This window comes from Sitophilus oryzae, unplaced genomic scaffold (genome assembly GCF_002938485.1).
Source record: "Sitophilus oryzae breed Bouriz unplaced genomic scaffold, Soryzae_2.0 scaffold_125_pilon_pilon, whole genome shotgun sequence".
Lineage (NCBI taxonomy): Eukaryota > Metazoa > Arthropoda > Insecta > Coleoptera > Curculionidae > Sitophilus > Sitophilus oryzae.
Window position 1 is genome coordinate 303,819 of NW_022145904.1, and position 27,810 is coordinate 331,628.

Below are 27,810 nucleotides of genomic sequence, written 5' to 3' on the forward strand. Positions count from 1 at the left end.
TACATTTTTCATATGGTTGTCGAAGTTTAATGTTGACTTTCTAAACATTTGTCAGTATTTTCGAACGATTTTAACTATTGTCGATATTCATTGATTGTAATAATGCGTTTTTACGTGAACCTAGTGGATAAATTTGTTACCAGTTTCCAGTGTTTGATTTAATTTTCGTACTTATTCTTTAAATGGTAGTGGTAAAAACTTGTTTTTTTATTACGCATATTATTAAACTTTTATTATAATGAGTTTAATACAAGCTAGTTTACTTTTCTTAATAATTGCCATATATGAAGTTAATACCAAAGATTCTTGTAACAGCCAGGTTAGTTAATATCCCAGTTATTTTTACACATTAATTTTAAACTTTATACCTTTAAGTAATAAGAATTCTGCATCTAAATTAACTATTACCTTTATTAACAATATAGATATCTTTGTCTTAATTATTTTTGGTCTATTAACAATTAATTATATACATAATTAGATGCATGTTCTGTTTGTATTCTATTCGAGTTAAGTATATTTTGTTTATATTGTGTAAAGTGTGTTATCTTGATCCTTATACTATAAGTTAGAAGTTAAGTACCTATAACTATTTGAGAAGATTATTATTTACATAGTAATCTACTTCGATACAAAGATATTTTATTTAAGGATTGCCTAAAATAAATATGCTTACTCAATAGGATAGTTACACAAGCCATAAAAGTTAATTTATTTTAGATATATCTGGATTTGCAGGAACAAATTCGAGTAAAACATTATTCACCAAATGAATGTCTTCAGTTGAATTTTGATGGCAATGAAAAGCTTAATTCACGTTTGGGTAATGTGGGCTTGGAAATTCTGAAGGAAAATAAATCTATATTTCTAAATGTATCCTTGAATGAAATAAAATGGAACAGTAAGTATTTAAATGTAGATAGAAAAAAAAATCTTTAAACCTAATAAAATATTTTATAATAATGAATAAGATTTATTTATCCAGAACGAATGTTGCAGCTGTCCTTGACTAAAAATACAGTACGTAGTATTTATTACCTATATTTGTATTATATATTGAGTTTTGATTTTTTCCAAAATGATCTAGCCTTGGTAGTTATTTTTACTATTTATTTACTTTTATAAAGTTTATTTAGGAAGTTTGATTATATGCTCAGTAAGTAGTGATATTTCTTATTTTAATAATTATGCATCTTGCTATTTCCGGTCTAAGCTTGTTGGATAATACAGGGTTATTCACCACATACCACACGGAATATTATAGGTAAACAATTAGATTTTTACAATTTGTAAGTTTAAGGGTTCTTTGTAAGACTATTACAGTTACAGTTTTAAATATTTTTACAAGATACCGAGTGTCCCAAATAATTTAAAAATATTATAGTATTTTTTTGGATGGATGTGTAACACCTGTATACTATTTTATTCTTAGATTTTACAATTGAAATAAAGGTAAATTTGATTAAGGTTTATCACACTTAAACCTTACCGTTTTTGAAATATATTCAATTTTGTGAAATTGTAGTAAAAATTTAAAGGCTTCATTTCTCCAAGGGTATGCAAGTTTTTAATGCTAAATATTTACTGAAATTTATTTATTGATCAGATATCGTGTTGCAATAATAAAAATAATACTACCTAATACAGGGTATCTAAAAATTTATTTTAAATAATTACTAGCACAGCAATAACTTGTTTAATTTAAATGGAACACCCTGTATATTTTACGGGAATCAGATGTACAGGGTGGTCGGAATTGGTCTGTTTTAACAGAGAAAACCTATTTCCTGCAGCAAAACCGACATAGATGTCATGAGCTCGATTTCTAAGACACCTTTAATGGCATAAACCGCCTGTTGATATTTTCACTGCCAACTGAGATACGGGGTCTTTTTGATTTTTTATAAGGCACTTTTTTAAGCACAATCCAGTGGCGTAGTCAGTTTTTTTCAAACCATATATTGGTAATTGGTATTATACACAAAATTATATTGGTATAATGGTATTATAAAAAAACTAACGGTAGTTGAAACTAATGGTGGGTTCGTGGAGCACGCTATTTGCGCTATCTGGTACATGCACGAAATTGCTCCGCGAGCAAAAAGTAGTATCAAACAGAGCAAATAGTACACTTTAGCATGACCTCCCCGTACACCCTGTGTCCAAACTTTTCCAACCATCAAACTTTTTCCATAGTAAAAAAATAAAATAAATACCATAAAAAATAAAAGTAACAAACGGGTAACCAAAATAGAAGATAATAAACTAACAAGAATTAACAGCTTTTATTTGGTAATGGCTCCTGGTTCGTCAAACGGGCGAGTTGACGTAGTTCGTTTGCGGTCCGTTAAGATTTTTTTTGCTAAAATTAGCATCGTTGTTGTTCATTTTTCCCTATTACATTTTGTATACGACGCTTTCTATGAAATAAAATATAGAAATATTATTACCTTTTTGTTAGAATGTAAAATTTTTCAAGACAAGAAATTTCAAGAGTCTTGCAAGACAAGACAAGACTTTGCCATTCAAGAAATCTTCAAGACAAGACTGAAAATTTCTTGTCTTGAATTTCAAGACAAGACAAGAATTTGATTTTCAAGACAAGAATTCTTGTCTTGTGCAACACTAATACTCCGTGTCGTATCTGGTGAATAACACTGTATACAATATGATCGAAAAAAAATCGTCGTCAGCGATGGCTATGAATTGAAGATCGCTGTCATTTTATATGTAAAATTATATGGGGAATGTCATCGATATTCATTTCCAAGCCAAACTGGGACGCCGTTTTTTTTTCGATATCATACGGTATTTTCCATAAATTCTTATAAATCACCTTTTTTAAACATATTCATTTCTTCTGTGTAGTAAAATACATATACAGGGTGACCCAGGCTTATGAAGAAGCTCTACATATATTGGGTTTTTGGTTTTTTATTTTCATTTACATGTTTTTACATAATATGGAGGCAACGGTAACGCAAATTTTAAGAATATTTTTGAAAAGGCAACTCGGACAAAGTTTTGTTTAATCTTTTTGTTTTATTAAGCACTTCATATACCTAAAATCGATAGTTAAGGAGAAAATTGTGTTTGTTTTTAAATATTAGACAAGATCTGACTTTTGACCCTGTAATTCTAATTCAAAAAATCAATGAAATAAAGAAAAAAATTCTGATAAACAGATGTACTACAGCATTCTTATATTAACTGTTAAAGTTTTATTTTTATAACATAGTAATTATCTAGCATAAGGAACATGGGGATAAGTATTTCATCGTATTTTACTTGTTACTTTTAATCTCAATTAGCCATGTACTGGGTGCGTCTGAAAAGTGGGTCACCTCTATAACTTTTTTATTTTTTCAGATAAAACAACGAGATTTGGTATGTTAGTACCTATATAACATAAGATAGGATTAATTGACGTATTCAATTGTTTTGGTCACTTCCTGTTTCACCGGAAATGACTACAACTTTTGATTTTTAAATAGCACCCTCTGTATATTTCTACTTTATTCGATAGAAAATGACACTCTGAATAGAATGACATTTCATATGTCAACTTTTGACATTTTCACAAATTTATTTGAAATTTTAACATACGGTTCATAACGACAACTTGACTCGAAATACCAAGTGTGTGGCACCAAATTATTCGTAAAGAATGCTTTTCCCAAATATCCTAATAAGCAATCCTCGTTCCATTTGAAGAAATTGAGGTATGATTAAAAATACGATTTGGGCGTCTTTTAACAGGCCAGGACAAGACACGAAGAACGATTAGACGATCAAAACTAAAAACTCCAAGGCTTCTTGATTAAAAATTAGTGTTTTTAACACAGCCATGGCACTCTAGATTGAAATTTAAAATACGATTTTATTTAGAGCAAAAATGTCAAAAGTTGACATATGATACGCTATTCTATTCAGAGTGTAAATTTCTATCGAGTAAAATAAAAAAATACGTAGGGTGCCATTTAACTATCGTAAGTTGTAGTCATTTCCGGTGACACAGGAAGTGACCAAAAACAACTGAATTCGTTAATCAATCCTAATTTGGGTCTTATACTAACATACCAATTCTCATTTTTTTATCTGATAAAATAAAAAAGTTATAGTGGTGAGTCATTTTCGAGACGCAAAGCAAGCATTAAAAAAAAAAAGTTTTAAATCAATATGTCAATATTAACCTCAGAATTGCTGATCCGATACTAATTTTTATTGCATTATTTGCGATATTGAAGTTGTACAGTTTTATAAAAATATCTTTTTATGCTATAAATATGAATGTTATTTTTAGTTATGTTATATCCTTTCATAAAATTCATATATAAGGGTTATACAGGATGGCCCATCGAAAACGTTCCGCAAGGCATAACGGCCAGGGTATTCTTTTTTCAAAAAATCCAAAAAAACACGTCAATTTTGTTTGTGAGGGGGACAACTTTTGCCCCAAAAATGATTGCAAAATCTTCAATCCTTTAAGCGGGGTGCCATCCCCCAACTTTTTTCGAATGGGAAGGGGGGTCAAATGATGCCGCAATGAAAAGAGCTTTCTATTCTCTATATTTCCCCGCCTCGTTTTTGAAAATCGGTCTGAAGTCAAATCGTTTTTGAAGTCATTGAGAAAATATGAAGGATTGAAATTTGAAAAGTTTATTTAAACATTTATCAGAGTAAATGATAAGGATAAATTCCTTCGACCTTACTGTATCTTCTTCAAAATTCTTTCTTCTTCAAAATTTGAGTTTTTTTCTTATAATTTCTAGATGTTTACGCATTTTTCATTTGCCACAAGGTTGAACGATCAGGTGCGGTAGTTGCTAGATAGCTGTTCTGTGACTTGTGCGTTGAAGTTCTTCTCAATATCGTTAAACTGACCCACTAGAATTTCCAAAAATACCAGCCCACACGTTCAATTTCTGAGGGTTTTGTGTGTGCACCTCCTGACAAACCCTGGGGTTTTTCTCAGCCCAGTACCGACAGTTGTGCCGATTAACTACACCGTTCAAAAAGAAAGTACACTCATCCGAAAAACACATTAAATGGGAAATTATTATCATTCGCCACTCGTTCACTCATAGTTTCACAAAATTGCAAGCCACGATCAAAATCGTCTTCGTTGAGTACTTGTATCAACTGAATTTTGTACGGGTGGAACTTGTGTTTTTTAATATCCTTTGGACACTTGTACGATTCACGCCGGTCTTATTGGCTAATTTTCTTGTACTCAGCGTACTATCCATGGCAACTTGGCCCAATACGAATACCTCCATAGCTTCATTTACTACAAGATTTTCCCTCTGCCTCTTTTTATTCATAACGGAACCAGTTTCGCGAAATTTTGCTACTAACTCGCGAACAATTTTGCCATAAAGGTGTTTGTGACGTTCATTGAATATCTGCGCAACCCGATTGCCACATTCGTTATTTTTAAAATAAAGTTCGATTATTTCCACTTTTTCTGCAAGTGAGTACATCATAATTATTAAAAAGTTTAACGATATTGAGAAGAACTTCAACGCATAAGTCACTGAACAGCTATCTAGCAACTACCGCACCTGATCGTTCAACCTTGTGACAAGTGAAACAATGCGTAAACATCTAGAAATAATAAGAAAAAACAGCAAATTGGTCGAAGGAATTTATCCTTAGCATTTACTCTGATAAATGTTTAAAAAAACTTTTCAAATTTCAATCCTTCATATTTTCTCAATGGCTCGACCGATTTTAAAAAACGAAGCCGGAAAGTATAGAGAATTAGCCCTTTTCATTGCGGTACCACTTGACCCCCCTTTCCGTTTGAAAAAAAATTGGGGGATGACACCCTCGCTTAGAGGGTTGAAGATTTTGCAATTATTTTTGGGGCAAAAGTTGCCCCCCTCACAAATAAAATTGACGTGTTTTTGAATTTTCTAAAAAAAAATTACCCTGGCTGTTACGCCTTGCGGAACGTTTTCGATGCTTGTATGTATTATTATCTTAATATAAAATATTTTTGTGTTTTATGTTACTAAAAAACAATGAAATTAATGCAAATATTTTTTATTGTATTAAATAATCATATTGAGATCGGAAAAAAACTGGCGTTAAGTGGGCTCGGAAATGACGATCGATGTTCACCATATATCTAATTTTACATATAGAATGATAGTCTTCATTTCCATTCTAATTTTGACACTTTTTTTTGATTGCGTGTTATGCGAGGGGACAACCGCGGCCAAAATTTTGTACACCATTGACAAATTAATGCCAACTAATGTTATCTATTGCCAAATAATGCCAACTACTGCCAATTAATTTCAGTAATTTCCATACTAATGCCAACAATGCCACTAATTCCTATGACAATGCCAAACCGTACCGTGTAATTTCTGATGTAACAGTGATCGCCATTTCGTTAGTTTTCTAGGTATGTAGTTAAAATTGATATTTGCTTAATAAGGTACTATGCATATTTTGATGTTTAAATTATCTTTTATCACTTTTACCACTGAGAAAGTACAATATGATCGAAAAAAAGGGTGTCACCGATAGCTATGAAATAAAGATCGCTCTCATTTTATATGTAAAATTATATGGGGAATGTCATTGATGAACGTCATTTTAAATTAAAGAAAATATGCACTTTTATATTACCTTATTAAATACAGGGTGCTTAAAAAACATGTGCCATCTCTAGTGGGGAGATTCTTCCCCTAGAAGATGCAAGACCTTGTCGTTGGTGGGGAAGCTCCTGGTCAGGTGCTGGGGGGAATCCCCCCTAGCACTTGGCTTGGTATAAGAAGCATCTCACTCATCGTCTTGTCCCTAACTGTAGTGTCGTGGCCAGGGAATTGCACCAAGACAGCCTCTACCTTGGGGCATCGGGGGGCACCCCATTGTATTTTACCCCTTACTTCTACATGCGGGGCTCTGTGGAAGTGGACCGACTGTCCCTAGCGACTCATGGGAACACTATGAGATCTGGTAATAATAGTAATAAAAACATCACCGGTGAAGCTGTGGGGAAACCCCCTAGCAACACTGGGAACAGTAACAATGAAAGTTCCAAGGTGCCAAACCCAAAGACAACTACAGGAGAGGTGGCTGACACTTGCGTGAGACCATCCTCCGCAAGTGGCATACAAGTTACCACCTCCTCCAAGGGTCGGGAGCCTACCTCCTACCTCTAGACCCAACAGGCGACACAAGCTACCGTTTCGTCTACCCGGCCTGGGTCGTAGCTCCTCGACTGTGAAGGACACGGGTCTCCGTAGGAAGTCCTGGGACTGTATGATGAGTTATAACTCAAGAAAGGGGGACACAATAGATCTCTAAGGTCGCAGAGATTAACCCCCCTCCCACTTCTATTCTAGTGGGGAGATTCCTCATGTAAAAATATGACTTATTTTTCATATCAACATAGGCCCGATTCTGCTTTGTTTTGTAGCTACAGGGTGTTAATGTTTTAATCTTTTTTGGATTTATTATAATTTTCTTCCAAGTACTTTTAGAGTTTCGAATGAAATTTTGAGGGTGAAAGTTATATAAATGCGACGTCTTTCAATGCTAAAAAAGTGTTAATAAATTTATCAGGGACGTGCATCTTAGACCAGTCGACAAGTGGTTTTAGGTGGAAATAATTAGGAGCAAGCTGCAATAACACTTATTCTGTTTGTTTTGCTTTGTTGAATACTCTACTAAATTTGCACGGTTTATCGATCCCGGATTTGGCCGCCATATTGGAAAATCCTGTCAAATTATGACATTTTTATGTTTTTTTTAAATAACTCGGTCTGGGTACGCTGTACAGAAAATTTGCAAGAAACCAAAATTTTAATATATAACTTAATAGAAAAGCTATTTAAATTCTTTACAAAAAAGATCCTATTCACCGATTTCGTGCATGAACAGGTTAACGTAATACAGGCGCTTAAATACAAAGCATATATTTTCTAGTAGTTCATTTAATATGAGACACTGATTCTATGTAAATTTGAATAATTTGCCAGTACAAATTTGTTTTTCTTGTGCTCGTTTCCACACCACCTGGCGGCAGAGCACTCGGCGCACTTTTTTAAATGATTTCCCCTATAGGCCTAATCCACTTTCTTGCCCTTGCAAATGTTCTATTTTTATATCCATATGACATGATATGCTTTATAAGTATTATGTATTTTCACCGTCTGCTTTTTTTGACGTAGAAGGTTGATCAATTGACTCATCAATATATTCTTCATCAGACTGTTCATCTGGTTCTTGTTCAATGTCTATGTCTTCGATATTTTCGATGGTCATTAATTCTTCTAATCGAGAATCGATTTCTTTATCGTCCCCTGGATCTTCTAGAGTTATTTCATAATTTGAACACTACCGAACAGTGTAATCCTGCTTTTCTGCAGCTGCAGGCTGCGTTGCAACCTTTTATGCATTTACAAGAAATCATCTTCAATAACTCTTGGGGAGCGGCGTCTTGCAGCATAGGAATCGGTATAAGTCCATTGGACGACTGCTTCCTACCCCAGTCAGTGGGTATTTTTTCGTTACCGTACCATTTTTGGACTTGTAGGTATATACGAAATGAGTGCATGCGAGCCGCATCTTCGGTTGGAGGAAGGGATGCAAGATTAAATAAACTCTTTGTTATAGATTGCGCAAAAAATCGATGTCTATAGATGTGTAATGATGTATCGTCGCTCTTTGAACCATAAAGTTCAAGAAGAAATTGAATTCCAACTTTGGCTATGCTTTCTGGAGTTTCATTTGGGTCTCTAAAAGAGTAAATGGCAGTTTTCAAACTTGTCTGATTTCTTAGAACCTTAAGGAACTTCATTTTACCCTGCCTGTAAATTGCTGAAGTGGTGTCGCACCCACTAAATGCATGTAAAAACAAAATGTTTTCTTTCACAGCCGTGTCCAATATAGATGCAGGGGGTGAATAGAATAATGAAACACTAAAACGATAATAATTAATAGAACCTTTTTTGTAGAGAATTTAATTTGCTTTATTTTTGGTTACCTGCATTTTTTTTCTACAATGCACCCAGACCGAAATATTTTAAAAAATCTATAAAAATGTAGTTTTTATATCGACTTTTTCAAAATGGCGGCCAAATCCGGGATCGACAGACCGTGCAAATTGAATATATCATTCAGCACATCAAAACAAAGAAAATAAAAAATAATTCAGCTTGCCCCTAATTATTTTCACCTAGGCCTATTTAAAACGACGTACCGACTGGCGTTATCACTGGAATATTTTTCAAAAAAAGCACATGTGCGCCACTGACTTTTTTCTTTTAATACCAAAATTGGGTAGGCCGTTTAATGTCAGTTAAAAGTTATCTCTTAATTTTTTGGCAAATTCGACCTCCTTGATGAGATAAACGCAATTTTATTAATTACAATTAATAAATTTAACATAAAAATAAAATTAATAAATTATACATTTTACCTAACTTATTATTAAATATTATTACTATTAGTTATTATTACTATTAGTTTAACATACAGCAATTTCAAATAAAAAAATAATGGTATTTAAGATAATTACAAAAAACAAATATTAAAATTTTTAACGTAACTCTAAAACTATGCATTTCCATACCCATGTTTATGGGAACTTTTTTTCATATTTTTTGGTGAGAAATCAATGAGTACTTATGTAAAACTTTCGCAAGTTAATGATATTAATTTTTTTTAACGGTTGCTATTAGATATGGATCAAGGCAAATTAATAAAATTGCGTTTATCTCACCAAGGAAGCGGAAATCGAAAACATATCAAGAGACAACTTTTAATCAGTATTAAACTGTTTACACTATTTTGCTAACTAGAGAAAAAAAAGTTAGTGGCGTACATGCTTTTTTAGAAAAATATTCCAGTGATAACCCATATGCACGTCCCTGGTGAATATGTGGACACTTTTTTAGCTTTAAAATATGTCTCATTTATAGTAACTTTTACCCTCATATAACGTGAGTTTCTTTTCCCAATAATATTTCTTTTAACATAGGTTTTAAAACGACACATTTTAAGAGTTTGTGCCTGCTAAGTATTTCTGCGTCTCAAGCATGTCACGCCATATCTGATTTTTATGGGCGTCCTGCACTCCGATTTAGGGGTAAAAGTATTCCTAGAAAAGCGTTCAAAATCGAACGATGATTGGTCGAAACAATTCTGTTTCGGAAAAGAAAGTTTGAGAATATTACCTAAGGCAGAAAAATACACATATTCCGACGCACAGTACAGTTTTGAGTGCGGTGGCGTGAATAGTGTGTCAGTTAAAGTAAAGTTAATTAGTTAGTTAGTGCAGTGATATAAGCAGAAAGCAGGGTGAGTACATCTCACTAAGTGTCGTAGTTTATTAATTAATTAGATCATGAATATTTTGATAAATATATTGATACGTTTTGTTAGATATCATTTGCGTACACATATTATTAAATATTACATTAAATAACTGCGTCGTATACATTAGCTAGGTCAAAATATGAATATGAAAGTTAGATAGGGTTAGCTATTAAGTAATGCGGCGGTATACCGATGCGGCAGCTACGTGAGCTTTGGTTAGATAGGCTATTGAATCTCTTTACTCTGTAGAGTCGGTGCTGTCTAGTCAGGAGGAGCGCAAGGATAGGCCCGTTAATGTTGCTTGGCAGGATCTGGGATCCCGTAATGTCATAGTAGCAGGGACGCGATTCCTCGTAATGTCGCAACGGTGTAGGGAGTAAAATCCTGGTTATCACCGGTTTTTGTTGTGCCTCTGGGCGTAACCAGATGCGGGAGCGGGACCCCGAGAGATTCAGCCGCTGTATCCGGGTCTTCTGGTTCGTCTAGACCGTGCCACGGGGGGGCGTGGACGGGGGCAAGACAGTACGTTAGTATTTGATGAGATAGAGAGAGAGAGAGAGAGAGAGAGATTGGATAGTTCTTTTGTAAAGTAAATAATTAGTTAATATGATAGCCACGTAAGCTTTAGGTGGATTAGTGAATTTCTGTTCTCAGTAGAGTTAGTACTGCTTAGCTTGAGGAAGCGCAAGGATAGGCCCGTTAATGTTGCTTGGCAGGATCTGGAATCCCGTAATGTCATAGTAGCAGGGACGCGAATCCTCGTAATGTCGCAACGTCGCACACGGCAGGGATCTGGGATTCCGTACGCCGTGTGTCAACGAACATTATTATTATGTCTGGGACGGTACCTCCGGGTCTTCAGCGGCGGGAACAGACCCCAGGGTCCTCGAATCTCGGGATCGATATGTTGTGTTTATTCTGTTGCCCGTGCGGCTGATTAGTCTGGAGTCCGCGCCATCAGGGGGTGCGTGGGCGGAAGGCCAAGCAGTGCATTTGCATAGATATGTTGGTAAATCTTGTATTGAGAGAGACAGAGATAAATTAGTCCATCTAGTAAGATAAATAGGAATAAATAATAGGTAGTTAGGGCAAAACAATATCGGCACATAGCAGTTAAGTAGGTCGGAATTATGAACTGGACACTTATCCTTACTTTTAATTGTGACAGGTATTAAAGTACGCCTCCGCTCAGGGTCAATGCTTCACGGATTATTTGGTGAGTCTGTGATTTATTTATTTGTTTTCCTGACAATATAATACTTTGAAACATTTTAATTATCCTGTCACGAGTTATGGTTTTGTTAGTTGTTTAGATTGTTTATTATTATATAAAGAAAGTAAACAAAAAAAAATCTTACACTCAAAATTTCATTTCAAACGCTAAAAGTACTTGGAAGAAAATTATAATAAATCAAAAAAATATTAAGACTTTAACACCCTGTAGCTACGAAAGAAAGCAGAATCGGACCTATGTTGGTATGAAAAATAAGTCTTATTTTTACATGAGGAATCTCCCCAAGAGAGATGGCACATGTTTTTTGAACACCCTGTATATCCACATCATAATTAGGTAGTCTTATAGAAAATAAAGCGAAATGGCGAAATGTATCCTATCTTCGTGGTTAGCCGGTGGTATGACAAAAAATTTGTCCTATCAAATGAAATTTAACACACCCATAAAAAAACATATCTTTATTCTTTTAAAAATGTATAATTCTTATAAAAATGTATAATTCTTATAAAAATGTAAAATTCTTATAAAAATGTATAATTCTTATAAAAATGTAAAATTCTTATAAAAATGTAATAAATCGTTATGGAAATGAAAATATAAAATGACACCAATCACAAGCAAATCGTACATCCGATGAATGAAAATGCAATAAATTTAAAAACTGCGTAATTTTCTAACCAATCGAAGTCTTTAAATTCAACCAATAAAATTAATATCGTATCGTCGGATAACGGATGCATGAAAATCAAACTTTATTATAATTATTTTTTTTACAGGGGCTTATCTAAAATTATCAGAATTGAATAGTGGTGCTATCCTGTCATGCAAATCTTATGTGGTTGGAAATGGGCAGTTATCTCAAATTATACAAGCCAGTGATCGATGCTTCAATTTAACTGGTCAAAATTCGTCGTTAGATTACGAAATTGAATTTCGTGCCCAACTTAATACTGATGTACTGTATAAGAAACTTGTCTTTAAACCTTTACACCCTGATGCATTTGGTAAGTTACTAAACTTATAGACTTATATTATATTGTTACGTATTCCGTGTGTTTCTATAACAAAGACAAACTAATTTATTAAAATAATCAAAACTATAATTAGTTATTTCAGTATTACGCAGAAACACCACATACACGATTAACTAATAAACCCTTTGTTGTTGACCTCGACACGTCGATGGTACATTGACAATGAAATTAATATCGACAATGACCACCACCCCCTCCACTTAAGGCTATTCAACCTTTTCCAATATGGCGGAGATAGAAGGACTTTATTTGGCGCGTATTTTAAACCCTGTTTTATTTCCAAATAGACATTTTTCACACAAATGTCGGGTTAGATTACGTAATATTTCACTAATTTTTAGCCGACCATACCAACAGGTATGGTAGGCTATTAAGATCGGCAATAAATTTTTTTTTTATTTCACTCAAAATGCGTTATTTGGGTCATAAATGACCTAAATACAAAATATTTTCATGGTCTGTTCGTCTGTCTGTAACACGATAACTCAAAACCCGCTAAACCGATTTTAACCAAATTTGGTCTTACTGAGGCACCCGAGAATCTGGCCATTAGTTTTTGGTGGGGGTGGGGGTTTGGTAAGGGGGTATGGGAGGGGATTAAAAATTTAAAAAAATTACAGTAGTCCAAAAAAACAGTAAAAAGTCCAAAATTACAGTAGCTAGCGAAACGCGGTTTTCAATTTTAGATTAGGAATAATATTTGCAACAAAATTTGTAATAACAGGGAGTCCAAAGTTCTCCACATAAGTATGGAATTTTTTGTATTACTTTTATAAAAACATCAGTTAGTTACTTTTTATAAAAATGTCTGCTTTCTCAGAAAATAGGTAGTGTTAAAATATTCAAACTTGAGGTAGCATATACATATAGGGTGTTCAAAATCATCAGAAAAAGAAATAACCAGAAATATATGACAGAAAATAGCAATATAAACTAAATATTCAATTGCAAACACTTACCTACCATAGTTTAGAATTTACTGAACGTTTGATAAATATATACTATTATGGACAGTATAGGAAGTTACTTGTCTTAGTAAAAGCCTTGGTAAATGCTCTTGGAAATAATTCCAAGCCAGTGTAGTTTATAAAAACTACACTGGCTTGGATAAAAAAATATGGAATATTTTTTCTATGTTTTGCAGCATTACACAAATGGGAATAAATTTAAATTGTAATAGGCGAGGATAACTAAAAAATATAATATGTGTTTAAAGATTTTATATAGAAAAAAAAACTAAATACCTTTTTGGGGGTTTGTAAGTAAAACTTACGCTTAGCTTAGTTTTCTTTACTCTTTCTCTTTACATAGGGCATTGTCTTTGTGGTAAAGACGTCATTCTTTTTTTTGCATAGTTCTTCAATAAAATATTGGATATTCTGAACAAGATAGATTTAATAATAAATTCTGACGTATGTGAGGGGCAATTGTCACCTGAAAAAAGACTTACTTCCAGGCCATTTATATTTTCAAATGTCAATGTTGTCAATATCTTTCTGGGATATTTTTTTATGTAAAAAGCTTGATTCTTCTTGCAATATTTTACTTATAGTGAGGTAAGTGTAAGCAGTAGCCATAACTACATCCTCACTAGGGTAACAGAGGCTTTGGCCTTTTTGAGACATATTTAATGCACTTCTTAACCGAGAACTACTAGCAGGAGTGAAATTATCTCTTTTAATAGCTGTCAACCATTTTTTACGAAGCTCGTCATTTTGAGGGAATATAAAAGCAGAAACCTTGGGACCCCCTCTATAATTCCCGTGACAATTTGGAATAGAGCATGTATAAGGCATGCTACAATAAAATGTTAACCCTTTAATATCTATCTTTTGATTATTGTAAGTAACCATTATGGTGCGTCCAGACCTGAGGAGTCGAGTGCGAGATGAGAGCGAGACAAGAGCAAGACGAGTGCGAGACGAGAGCAAGACATTTTCTATCCATTTTTTGACACAAGCCTGCCACGAGACAAGCTAGTTGGATCGTAGTGAAAGGTGACCGGTTTGTGTAAACATGTTCCATGAAAAACCTGCAGCAAATAATAACGCATAAGTAATAAATTTTTGTATCTTTAACATGATATTTGGTTTGTCGTATTTTATTCATCGTCGTTTCATTCATTTCCCCTTTTACCCTTTATTTGTTTCGAGACACGACGTCTTTTACAAAATTCGTTTTTAGAACAAAATGTTAAATAGAAAAGTTATAGGAAATGTTAAGAAGCACATTTGAAAATCACTGTAGAGTATACGGGTACTTCAAAAAGTGTTACGGATAAGGTATGTTTTAATTATTTTAAATACTTTTATATTTTTATTTTATTATTAGATTCTACGTAAAATTCGGTAATTTTTTTGCATATCATATATATCTAAAATAATAAATTTTGTAATAGTTCAATTTGTTTAAAGAAATGTTAGATTTCGGTACGGTAAAAAGTGTCAGTGATGCAAAATTTGTAAATTCTTTTAAAAAAATGATAATACATACGGTGTTCAGATTATTTAATTTTAAATAGTCGAAATTGTACCCTGTATACTCTATAATAATTTTAAAATGTGGATTCCATAATATTGATTTTGCTTTATATAAATCGATGAATTTCAGCTGATCTTTTTCCGTCCAAGTTTCCATTTCAATATGCACTAATATCAGAGCTAATATCTCGCAGTCGAGCGACTCTACCAAAAACACGTCCAGACTTGGCCGCGAGCTTTCTTTGATCGGCCGTCGAAAACCCGACAGGGGACGCATAGCAACGAGACTCCGTGGGTTGGGAGGTTCTTGCGAGACCCGTCCACACTTAGCGAATTTAGAATGTCTCGCGCTCGTCTCGCACTCGACTCCTCAGATCTGGACGCACCATTATAAAGTACTATGCCGACTGGCGGTGAAGGCCTTTTACTCATTTAGGTGTAATATCTTGATAAATACTTCTAGTTCTTACCTTAAAATAATTAATAATACAGGAGTACGATAAGCACAAAAGTTTGAAGTTCCCTATGCGGAATGTCTGGTTTGGATTTTTATTACACTCTTATTTTACCACAATATCCTGATCACACCATGCACTGAACACTAAGAACTAAACAAACGTGTTGCAGAAGCACAACAAACTAGAGATAATTAATTATTTCTGGTATGCAATCGGAACGAGAAACCACTACCGGTTTTTCAGGTTAAAGGTAAACAATTAAAAAATGCACTGCCGTCGCCGCCATATTTGCCTTGCGCATATCTTGTTGAATGACCTTAAGTGAAGGGGGTGGTGCAATGACGATAATGTCACAGGCGCAGGTTTGAGGTTAGGTTTCTCATTTTTGTTTTGTTTCAAAATTCGGAGACTTTTCAATGTCCCGTCTCGAGTCGGTAAAGATCAAAGTGTCTATGTTTTGTTCGTATATTTTTCGACAAGTTATGAGCGCAGTGTGGATGGCGTATGCTGCCAACAGTAGGAGACCAGAGTTACGCCCACGGATTCCTGCACACCTGCTAAAAAAATCAGGCCATCCTGATGGGAAGATGCGGTCCTTGCAGTTTCCACGAGCACCTGCACCAAGCCGAGGAGACTCTTTTCTCACATTTTAAATTCATTCCATTGTCTTTGCTCTTACTGTAAACACCTCGTATTTTTATTAAATAAAATTAAAATTTATTTTTTAAAAAGACCCCGTTTTCTTGAAACGTAATTCCAGTGAAAAATCACACTTATTTAATAAAACTCTTTCGCAACAACTAAACTGACTTTGTTGTACTTTTGTCCTTGCGGTGTGGACAATTTGTCTCAAGTTTGTGTTGTCAGAATTCCCCATTTCCCCATTCCCCATTTTTACTCAATAAAAAAAAACAAATTATTTTAGAAATATTGGGTTTTTTCTTTAATATTTGCAAACAATCTTACATGATACAAATAAATGTGTAGAATCTGTGAAATTAGTCTACCAGAATTATATAAAATTAGTTTTCAAAATAAAAACATCTGTTAAAAAGTTTAATTTTGTAGACCTGTTATTTATTAACACAAACATCCGATACACTAGTGAAGCATGGAATTAGGATTGATTAACGTATTCAATTATTGTTTTTGGTCACTTCCTGTTTCACCGGAAATTATTACAACTTTTGTTATTTAAATGGCACCCTCGGTATTTTTTTCCTTATTCGACAGAAAATGACATTATGAATAGAATGACATATCATCAACTTTGGACATTTTCGCTTAATAAAAAATTGTATTTTAAAATTCAATGTAGAGTGCCATCATGGTACAAAGAATACAAGGTATGATATTGCGCAGGTTGGTCGCTACGTCACAGGTGATAACAGGCGCTATTGGTCAGCACGCTCCGCGCGCCAGTTCAAATCGTCAAGATATTGTTATAAACCTGTTTTTTTTTTGTTTATATACCGTCATTGAATTATTGCTAAGCAAGTTACGGTGGAGCAGTGCATAAGGAGTCGGGCTAGGAAGCGAGAGACCGGAGTTCGAATCTCGGCCGGAATATCACTTTTTATTTATTTTTTTAAATACTGTTGTATTCTATAGTTTATTTTGTAGTATAAAAAAAAGAACTATTTATTCTGTTATTTTTAATCTCCGTTATTAATATAAATTGATTGTTAGTACAATACCTCATTTAATATAAAATAATATTCTACTTTTTGAAATGTATCGGGCCCTAATTGTACCTAAAAGTAATATATTTTTAGTGATATACCATATTGTAAACTATTTAATATTTTAGTCACTTAAAAAGTTAATTTGCATTGAATAATTGCCTACCATTAAAGGAAATTTGAGCTATATAATCCTTGATGGGCATATTCTGGGTATGCAAATACTTCCTTTAAATTTTGGGTGTCGTTCAACCGATTTATTCTCAAAACCAGAAACTTCTACATATAAAAAGAAGCAGAGGTCACTAATTATAATAAACTTCACCCTTGGTATTACTTCCACTAATTATAATAAACTTCACCCTTAGAATTACTTCTATCACAATTACAATACGTTCATCTGCATTGGCATTTTCTACTTTTCGATGGGAAACAATAAACTTCCCAATATTTTTTAAATGATGTAACAATTCCTCTTGTGGTTACTTTTCCATAGATATCCTCAACTCTGTCCTCATGTGAATTCAGAGGCAATGAAAATGAAAATTATTTACCATAAACATCGCAAACTAAAAACCTAATAAACAATTTTATACCGAATATAGAAATAATTTAGTATTTTTACCTATTATCGTCCAAATCCATGTTAATAGATAATTATTATTTTTAAATATATTTTTGGAACTGCTGGTTTTAGTAATTATTAAATTAAACGAACTAAAAAGTCTTAAAAATAAACAATTCTTAACCATAACCTCAAAAATGCAGATCTCCTGTCAACTTTCTTTATTTTTTATTTATTCATTATTTCCCTAGTGATGTCACAGGTGGTATGCGCGAACTGAACGAAATTGGAGCCGCTATCGATCATACCTTGTATTCTTTGTACCATGCTAGTGAAGCGGGTAAATGAAATTGACGTATCTAAATTCTTTGACATCTCAATCTTTGACAAGTAGTAAATAAAAGCAAAGATGTAAAAAAAAACATATATAATTAGTTAATTTGAAATGAATTTTATAAACGATCGGTTTACTACACGTATGTATATCATATAGTCACTTACTAGGAAAAGTGTTTTCCATCGATTTTTGACCGGGCTCTACCGCACGCTACATACCTATACACAACTAACTATTTTACAGTCTTTTTCGGTAAATCGCAATAGTGTCACTGTTAATTTAAGTTGTACCACAATTTCCTTCTAGATTTACTACCTCTAAACAACGTTGCAGAATAAATTATAAATAACATAGAATAAGGTTAGTAAAACCTAACAAATCCACAAAATTTAAAATCAAATTCAAATGTGTCAAATGAATCGTCTGAATCAACAGAACTGTCAAGAATCCTCACCCTAGGGCCCTACCTCCGTCTACCGTGCATGGTTGCTCTATTTTGTTTCTGGTGTTTATCAGAGAGAAACTAATAACTAAAGTGAGAGGGCTTGTGGAATAGGGCATTTCGTAGGCAAGTTTATTTTGTCACCGCGCATCACAGACGCGCATACCATTTAGGCGGTCAAAAAGGAAGTTTTCAGCTTTGCAAGTTAAACATTTGACAGGATTAATTAGATTGTCAGTAGCTTTTTCTATTTCTTAGTTCTAGAAGGAGATAACTAAAATCTGCTTATAATCGTAGCAAATCGGAGTAATAAATTGTTTTTAACTAAATGTGCCTGTTCTTTTAGCTTGTCAGAAGAGAAGTTTATTGTCATTATTGATTATTTCAGATTCCACGATTATTCGGCATTTTTGTAATTTTTGTTTTGTTGTTGAGACCCAGACAAAACGTTTCCTTTAAGGGTAAGTTTTATCTCGGTAATTATTTTAACATACCTAATAGTAACAGTGAGTGCACATAATAATCGTACATTGCTAATTTAATGTTTTTAATTTAAAACATCACATTCTTTTCTGATACCTATGGAACGACTAGGTATTATACCTGGTATTATTTCCAGTAATACAAATTATTTTCTTCAACTTCTAGGTTCTTGTTATAGAATAAAGACTATCAAAAACATTGAATACCTACGGGATACCTACTGATACTCTGTGCGAGCTCCCAACCGTGCTTCCCTGTTCACTCCCGACCAAGTTAGATAAAAAAGATACTGAAGATTGCAGCCTTGAGTTGGAGTATGGCAAGGAGTATGGAGTTAAATAAATTATTATGTTCCTACACAGTATTTTATTTATAGGTTTTAATGCTTTAAAGTCTAATAATAAATTTTCGTTGTCAACAAAATAATCTAAAAAACTACGAAGATTTCTTATTATAAACTTGACAGATTAAGATTCGGTTCAAATATACAAATTTTAAATTTTTGGCGCCAGTATATTGATATGAATGCAACCTACTATATCGATAATACGCTCATAGTTCGGGTTAGACGCCAAAGGCCGCGCCACTAACACATTCTTCAAAAATTAACGTTGATGGGTCTCTCTCACTTTAGTTATTAGTGTTCTCTCTGGTGTTTATCAACGACATTGCAAATCTAGACATTAGCGGTAAAATCTGCCTCTTTGCACTAGACGATACTAGTTTCACTTGGAGCGGCCCAGATGTTACGGCACTATAATACTGTATCCAGTGACTTACGCACCATTAAATCTTGGTGCGATTTTAATCTCCTATACCTCAACTTATCAAAAACTAAAATTTTGTCATATAAAAATACTATACAACCTTTTGTACTTAATAACACCACTATTGACGTCGTGGACTCTGTGAAATTCTTAGGACTTGTTGTAGACAACTCGTTAAAATGGAACTTGCACATCGAAGCTTTATCAAAGAAACTAAGCGCTGCCTGTTTTGCGCTAAGATCACTTTCTAAGGAACTTAACTTATCAACCTCTAGAATAGCCTATTATGCCCTTTTTGAGTCACATCTTCGTTATGCCCTTCTATTCTGGGGTACTTGCTGCCCAACAAAATTTGATCATATTTTCAAACTTCAAAAGAGAGCAGTTCTATATTTATTGATACTGAACAGTAGAACTCACTGCCAGAATTTCTTTAAAAATTTCAAAATACTGACTCTTCCTTCTTTATTCACTTTTGAATCCGTTTGCTGAATCTTCAAGCACATATCTGCTATTCCCGAAAAAAACCTAACACAACTATTCACTTAGGAATGCAGAGCACAATCTTTATCTGCCAAACCCGAGCTCAGAACTAGTTAAAGGCTCAATACTGTACAATGCCAAAAAAATGTACAATCATCTGCTTTTGAATATCAAGTCGCTTTCATTCTTTCCCGCATTTCGCAAAGCTCTGAAATCATACTTACTGGAGAGAGTCCTATATGTGGTAAACGACTTTTTTCTTTAATCATGAACAATTTTGAATTTTAAAATTTTGATCATCTCACACACTGGTCAAAAGTCGAATATTTAATATTTTATAACTCTTAAAATTATATCCTTTTACAATTATCCTATTGTAAAATTTTATTGATACGCCTTTTTTTGTGTTCTGCAATTGTCCATGTATTTTTTAATGACTTAAACTTATTTGAATTGTATGATTTGTATTGTATATTTTTGTGCTTTTGTTTGTTTTGTAAATGCTTTGACGATGAAGGTATTTTGGGTTTTTGGTACAATAAAGCGTTATTTATTTATTTATTTATATTTATGAATATATGGATAGCATTATACCCCTTCCTTAATATTTTTATTCAAAGGTTTTAAACACGATTTAAAGTTGGGACAATGTTTAAAATTAGTTTTTATCTCTTTTTAACATGTTTGATTTTTCTCTTTGGATATCGCTTTCATTACCTTAAGCGTGATAATGACACGGATTTAGGATGACCAGGCCTGTACAAGTTTGTAATAATATTTTATGTATTTTTTACAGATGATTCCATTTCGTTATCTAAACGGCCCATATTTACAAGTGTAGACGTATCTAGTAACTATGAAATCATTTTAAAGATACAGCCACTTCCAACACACTATAACATAATTTATTATAAAGTTGAAGTGTTTAAGGAGAAAGATGAGTCTGACTTGTTGTTGGACGTCAGATTGCTTCAACATGGAACTAACTCCTTTGAGTACATAACATACAATGAAGAAGGATATTATTTTTTTAAAGTTAGTGCTATTAGTAAGGAATGTCCCGAGGATATGTGTATGACGACTGTTTCTTCAAAAATTTATATTAGTAAGTGTTTTTTAAACAAATAATTCAAGAGTACTTATTATCTTATTCGTTTTTAGAAAGAAAATACCCACCTTTAGTGATAGGTATCGTTGGTGCTAGTTTTATGATCCCATTTATTTTATTTTTATTTCACATGTGGACTAGGAGAACGCAGCTTCAAGGTAATAAATATCAATAATAAATTAAGGCAGGTTCAGATGCACGCGAATTGCGAATATTGTTGTTATTGGTCAATTTAAAAAAATACGCACCTAGCAAAATTGACAGAAAGTTGTTTTAATATTTTGCGATAATTTAAAATTGTGTTTAATTTTTGCGAATATTCGTTGCGAATTTTCAGTTTTTAGGTTATAATCATATGTCGTCTCTTGGTCATTTATTTCTTGTTATGGTTATAATAATATGATCATTAGTTAGATAGAAGAAATTAAAAAGGTTTAAAAAAATTGTACATGATTATTATTAGCTACTTAATTATTTTAGAGTCTAATTTAATTTTTTTAATTTGTAGTGCAAAGTTTTGACTGCAAACTGGTAAAGTTTTTGGAATTTTTTTTGTTGGAAAATCCCGAGGAATATCCTTTATACCGAGTGCGTCTCAAAAGTGGCTCACCTCTAACCTTTTTATTTCTTCAGATAAAAAATCGAGATTTGGTATATTATTTTTTTGGTTGATATAAATTAGGATTGATTGACGTATTCAATTGTTTTCGGTCACTTCCTCTTTCACCGATAATTACTACAATTTTTATTTTCAAATGGCACCCTCGGTATTTTGTTACTTTATTCGATACAAAATGACACTCTGAATAGAATGACATATCATATGTCAACTTTTGACATTTTCGATTATGGTTTATTTGAATCCAAAAAAGCAAAAGACTCCGAAGTTTTTTTTGGGGTTTATAAACCAAGTCACGTGGGGAATAATGGACGCCTATTTGAAATTGCAACATTCATAACGACAATTGACTCGAAATACCGAGGGTGCCATTTAAAAATCAAAAGTTGTAGTCATTTCCGGTGACACAGGAAGTGGCCGAAGAGAATTGAATACAATAATCAATCCAAATTTCTGTCATATACTAACATACCAAATCTCGTTTCTTTTATCTGAAAAAATATAGTATTGTAGGGGTGAGTCACTTTTGAGACGTACCCGGTAAACATTCTATGGTAGTTTCCAATTTTTTCTCATCGTTAATTCTCATTTATTACACTAAATTATGGTATGCTCCTTGCTATTTTCACTTTTTAAATATTTTGCATTTGTTGTTTTTTATTAATAAATATACAGGCGTAGATCGTCTTCTACATACGAAATTTCGTTATTATATGAACTACGTAAATAAAAGAAGTTTTATTTTGCGATATTTGCAATTCGCCTTTCGCAATTCGCGTGTATATGAACTTTAGATTTTATAAACTTCGTGGATAAGTAAATTCGCTTCATTTTTGTTGAAGACACGTCAGCGACATTCGACTATCTGATTATCTTTGTCTTTGACACCGACTGACCAATCGTTTGTCTTTTTTTTGTGTACATTTTTATGTCATAAAATATAAATATATAAATTAGAGAAAATAATATTGTTATTTGGATATTAATTATTTATTGGATAATGTTTACTATAGTCTGTGAAACGAATAACTTCGAATTTGACAGTTCCCGCGGTCTTTTCTAGTGTTAATTTTATTAGGTTAGCAACTTGCGTCCATGCTGACGCAATGCCGTCTCTAATATAACAGCCTCGGAGCGAGATTTATGACGTCACGCTAGTTAGATACTACGGATTAATAAATATGTTGTATAATACATGGAAAACATAATTATTCCTCGTATTTTTGGTTTGTATTTTAAAAATGATATAGTTTACATGAAATATACATAATATAATAAATAATATATATATATATATATATATATATATATATATATATATATATATATATATATATATATATATATATATATATATATATATATATATATATATATATATATATATATATATATATATATATATATATATATATATATACCTATTTATAGTAATAAATACTTTGACAAATAAACTATGAACCATACAAATGCAGCAAATACACACAAAAATCACAATCTACAAAAAAATAATAATATTAAATAATTAATAATAAATACATCACTAGTAGGTATTGAATGTTTTTTGCTTGTTTTTTGTTAAATTAGATCGATTTTCAAATCTCAAAATTTAAAATATATTTTACATTTTCCCATTATCTTATGTACCTATTCATTATTTGTATATTGTAAAACATTTGCTGCATTTGTATGATTCATAGTTTATTTGCCAAAGTATTTATTACTATAAATAGGTAAAATATATATGGTATTTATTAACTGTATATTATGTATATTTCATGTAAACTATATCATTTTTAAAATACAAACCAAAAATACGAGGAATAATTATGTTTTCCATGTATTCTACAACATATTTATTAATCCGTAGTATCTAACTAGCGTGACGTCATAAATCTAGCTCCGAGGCTGTTCTATTTGAGACGGAATTGGTCTGATATTTAGAAATGTCAAAAGCTGATGACATTTTACTTTTGACAATTATGACATTTCGTGTTGATTTTTGGAAGAAGAGGAAGAACTGTCACCTGTTTTATTATTTTCTTTTTCTATTTCACGAAAGTAAAAAGAGTTACGTATCTGATTCGTTCAGGTACTCAATTTAAACAATATTAGAGGGATTTTATATTTGCCATGTTGGTAAAAAATAACGGTCAAAATTAAAAGTTATTGATTTTATAGACTATAGTATAGGTATTAATTATTTAAAGAAAAATTAAAGGAAATCGCCTAATAATGTTTAAACTGATTAAGTTACCTAACATAAATATATATTTCGCGGAATAAAAGTCGGTTTAAAAAACGATTTTAAATAAGATATATCTTGTTTTTTGAAAATATGGAACATACTTCAGAGGTTTTCATACTTTTAGTGTTGTGAAGTTCTTTTAAGGATAAGATTTTTCCTATTGCGGATAGCTTCACATATGTATAACACTTTTATTAGTCATAGTCATAATATCTATTTATCCACTAACTTTATCACACTACAAGAACAAACTTTCAAAAAGAATGCAGTCCTAAAATATCGTCGGAGTTCCAAATGAACTCTTTATTATCATGGGTCAAACAGTTTACAAAAAGCACAAAAAGTGACATTAAATAATTTGTTTATTAATATATGTTTTGACTTTTCAATGTCACAACATATTTTAATTATTTTAATGTGTTGCCCATTCATCATCGCTATTTTTCAAACTAGTATTCTAGAGCATTGTTAGAAAAGAATTTATCGTTATATGATTTAATTTTTGTTTAAAATTTAAATAAAAAGTATATTGAAATAATATTGCAAATATTTTCAAAATAATAAATACACGTATCAGTTATAACTTGATTAAACAATTGTAATAGTCTATATTAGTATAGTCTATCCAACGAGAAGATCCTTGACAGTGATAGATGTGTCTGTCATTTTAATTTCAAAGTAGTTTATTTTATTTTACAAAGAAATAAGTTGGTACAACTGGAACGCATAGCAGGATATATTTAAAATATGATTGACAAGATGACAAGTGATTACTTCAAAATATTGTGAAAAAAACTCTATAAAACTGAAAAAATGTAATCGAGTTATTTTATTTAATAAAAACGGTATGTGTTAATACAAAACAAACAAGAACAAGACACTACATACCAAAAAAATATAAAAAAGAACTATTATTTACTTTCAAGCTTTATGAAACTACCCGCATTTATGATTATATTTATCAATATAATTTATGTACCAATACAAATTTGTAATATTCCACAGGGATAAATAAAACAACATAGGTAAATAAAACAAACTATTTTATTAATAATAACACCTACCAAATTTTATACCCTAAAGGTTGATTAATTAACTTTAATCTTATTTTTTTTAAACCAGTACCTTTTGACATATTTTTCTGCAGTACTAAAATCCATTATTTACCTATCGTGTGATGTCGATATTTTACAGCTAATCCAGTTTTTAGTATGTGTTTAGTTTGATCCTTCTACCATATACAAGATGCACTTATCTACAACGAAATGGTATACAAACTTTATCGATGGCAACTTCATTGGTGTATAAGACTTTCTGCCTGGGCAGCGAGTATTAACCATAAACTGTGCTCTGGGTCTACAGTTAATTTTCACTCGATTTTTCCTCCACTTGACTTCAAAAGACACAAAACACACGTAATAATACGAATCAAATCTATAATTTGGCAAGACTTTGACAAGCGTCAAAAATGACAAAAATCTAAAGGCGAGTTCATACGCATCGGCGTTCGTTTGTCGTTCATCGTTCCGTCAAACCAATAAAATTGAAATATGATCTGTCATTTTTTAAATAAACCAATAAAACTGGTTAAAAACAACAAGAGATGACGCATGACGGATTTATATTTAAACCCATCCATAGTTAACTTAAAAATTATTAGAAACTTTTTTTAGTAAAATAAATAGATTGGTATGGGACGTCATCTGCTTTTCTTCTGTCATCGTCTGTCGAAATCTTACCTGAGAAAAAAACAGAGTATAGTAATATAAGTTAGCATTCACGTCTAATATCGTTCTACGCATGCTCAGTAGCGTATTCAGAGACAAGAGTAGGCCATACGATAATCGTGTTCTACGGTATGTTCCCGGATTGTTTTTACAAGAGGAAAAACTTTATTATTATTGACATTTTAAGAAAAATGCATTCTTCATAGAAGTTTTGCTAGTACTAAAATGGTTAATCCCGTTTATACTTTTCGAAATTTCCATACCGTTTCAGAGAAAATTAAGAAAAACATGAAAATAGTGTTGAATTTTCATGTTTTGAATCATGTGTCATGAATCAGAATTAATAATAACGAGCCTTTCGATTTTTAGGACTTGAATGTAAATACGTATGGAAATTTGGAAAAGTATAAACGGGATTAACCATTTTAGGAAAAGCAAAAATTTTTATGAAAAATGCATTTCTCTCAAAAGTCATAATAAAAAAGTTTTTCCTCTTGTTGACAATTCGGGGACGTACTGTAGAAAGAAATAGATAGAAAAATGCATGTGAAAGTCCCGTAAACAAATTCGTGTGTAATATACATATGGCATAGCTTTATCCACGAAGTTTATAAGATCTAAGATATGAACCTACCTTTTGTATAGTAATATACTGGGTGGTGCTTTGTCATAACGAGTCAAAATTTCGATATATGACGCCCAAAGAATGATTCCTTAAATTCCTTGAATTGTTATGTATCTTCTCGTTGGACAGACTATAGTTAATACTAGGCTATCTTTGTTGCAATATTGTCATGAAAATTTATATTTTGAAATTGTTTGTAGATGAAAGCGAGCCTCCAAAAGATCAAGTTTTTATTGTTTACAACCAAACTCCCGAAACTCACTACAACATTGTCAAATTGTTGGAGAAAACATTGAAAAGTCTGGGCAACGTGCAATTAGTGACGAAAATAAACGAGGCGACTCACATCGTTTACGTTTGCGGAACGCACATATTCGAACCCGATGCCTCAACCCACAAATTCCTAGTGATCGAGGCCAACAAGACCATTTCCAACGTGGAAATTCTAGTTTTAGCCTTTCCGTATTCGACAAAAGAAATTCCTCCCTATTTAAAGAAAAGCTTGAGGTTCGAACTGATGTCGGACTTTGGTAAGTTCATTCACATTTTTAACTGCGACGCCGAGTACGAGGATGCGCCGCTCTACGCAGAACTGAACAATAAACTAAAGACTGCGCAGCTTCACACGGAGCCGAAAAAGATCGTGCTCAACATGCCAATAATTATCATAACCGAACAGTCTGACAGTAGCGACACGGAGCCAAAAGAAGCGGACGTGTTACTTTAAACTGCTTGTTATTTTTTATATATTATAAAGACTGGACCTAAAACAGAGTAAAGACTTACTTGCTTCTTAGCATATGGCGACATTTTTATGCATTTCTGTTACCTATACCAAAAGTTTTAGAATCTTTGATTTTTTTTGACCATGTTGCTGAAGACTGTGAATACTCGTAGTGTTGTATGTGTCTTCTTTTCATGAGACTATAAAATCATATACTCTAGGAGCTTATTATAGGAAAGATTATTTGTTTTAAAGTTTTAACCTAAGTATGGCGGTTGGTAACGCCTTATTTGACTATAAAAAGGTGTATACAGGCTATCCCAGGCTGAGTTTGCATTAGAAGTTTCTATATACAGGGTGGTCCGAACTGTATTCCCGAAACTTCGGCAGCACATCCTGCAGATAAAAATAAGTAAAAAAGGTCGTATAAATGTATGTCCTAAAATGCTTAGTTTC

General features: G+C 32.5%; 1 protein-coding gene across 2 annotated transcripts; it reads left to right on the top strand.

Annotated features, from left to right (window-relative positions):
- Positions 1 to 27,738, top strand: LOC115874247. 2 transcript variants are annotated; one of them, XM_030889345.1, is made up of 6 exons: positions 1 to 319; positions 721 to 901; positions 12,349 to 12,576; positions 21,100 to 21,408; positions 21,465 to 21,569; positions 26,831 to 27,738. In XM_030889345.1, exons 1-6 carry the CDS (start codon positions 239 to 241, stop codon positions 27,355 to 27,357), a joined length of 1,431 nt encoding a protein of 476 aa, XP_030745205.1. In that variant the 5' UTR covers positions 1 to 238; the 3' UTR covers positions 27,358 to 27,738. The 2 variants fall into 2 exon arrangements, with proteins under 2 accessions (XP_030745205.1, XP_030745206.1); XM_030889346.1 differs by having other exon boundaries at positions 739 to 901.
- The last annotated feature ends 72 nt before the right edge of the window (positions 27,739 to 27,810 follow it).

Coding starts and splice junctions, on each gene's coding strand:
- LOC115874247 (XM_030889345.1), top strand. CDS start 239: ATGAGTTTAATACAAGCTAGTTTACTTTTCTTAATAATTGCCATATAT. Junction 12,577..21,099: donor TTTACACCCTGATGCATTTG/GTAAGTTACTAA, acceptor TATTTTTTACAG/ATGATTCCATTTCGTTATCT. Junction 21,409..21,464: donor TTCTTCAAAAATTTATATTA/GTAAGTGTTTTT, acceptor ATTCGTTTTTAG/AAAGAAAATACCCACCTTTA.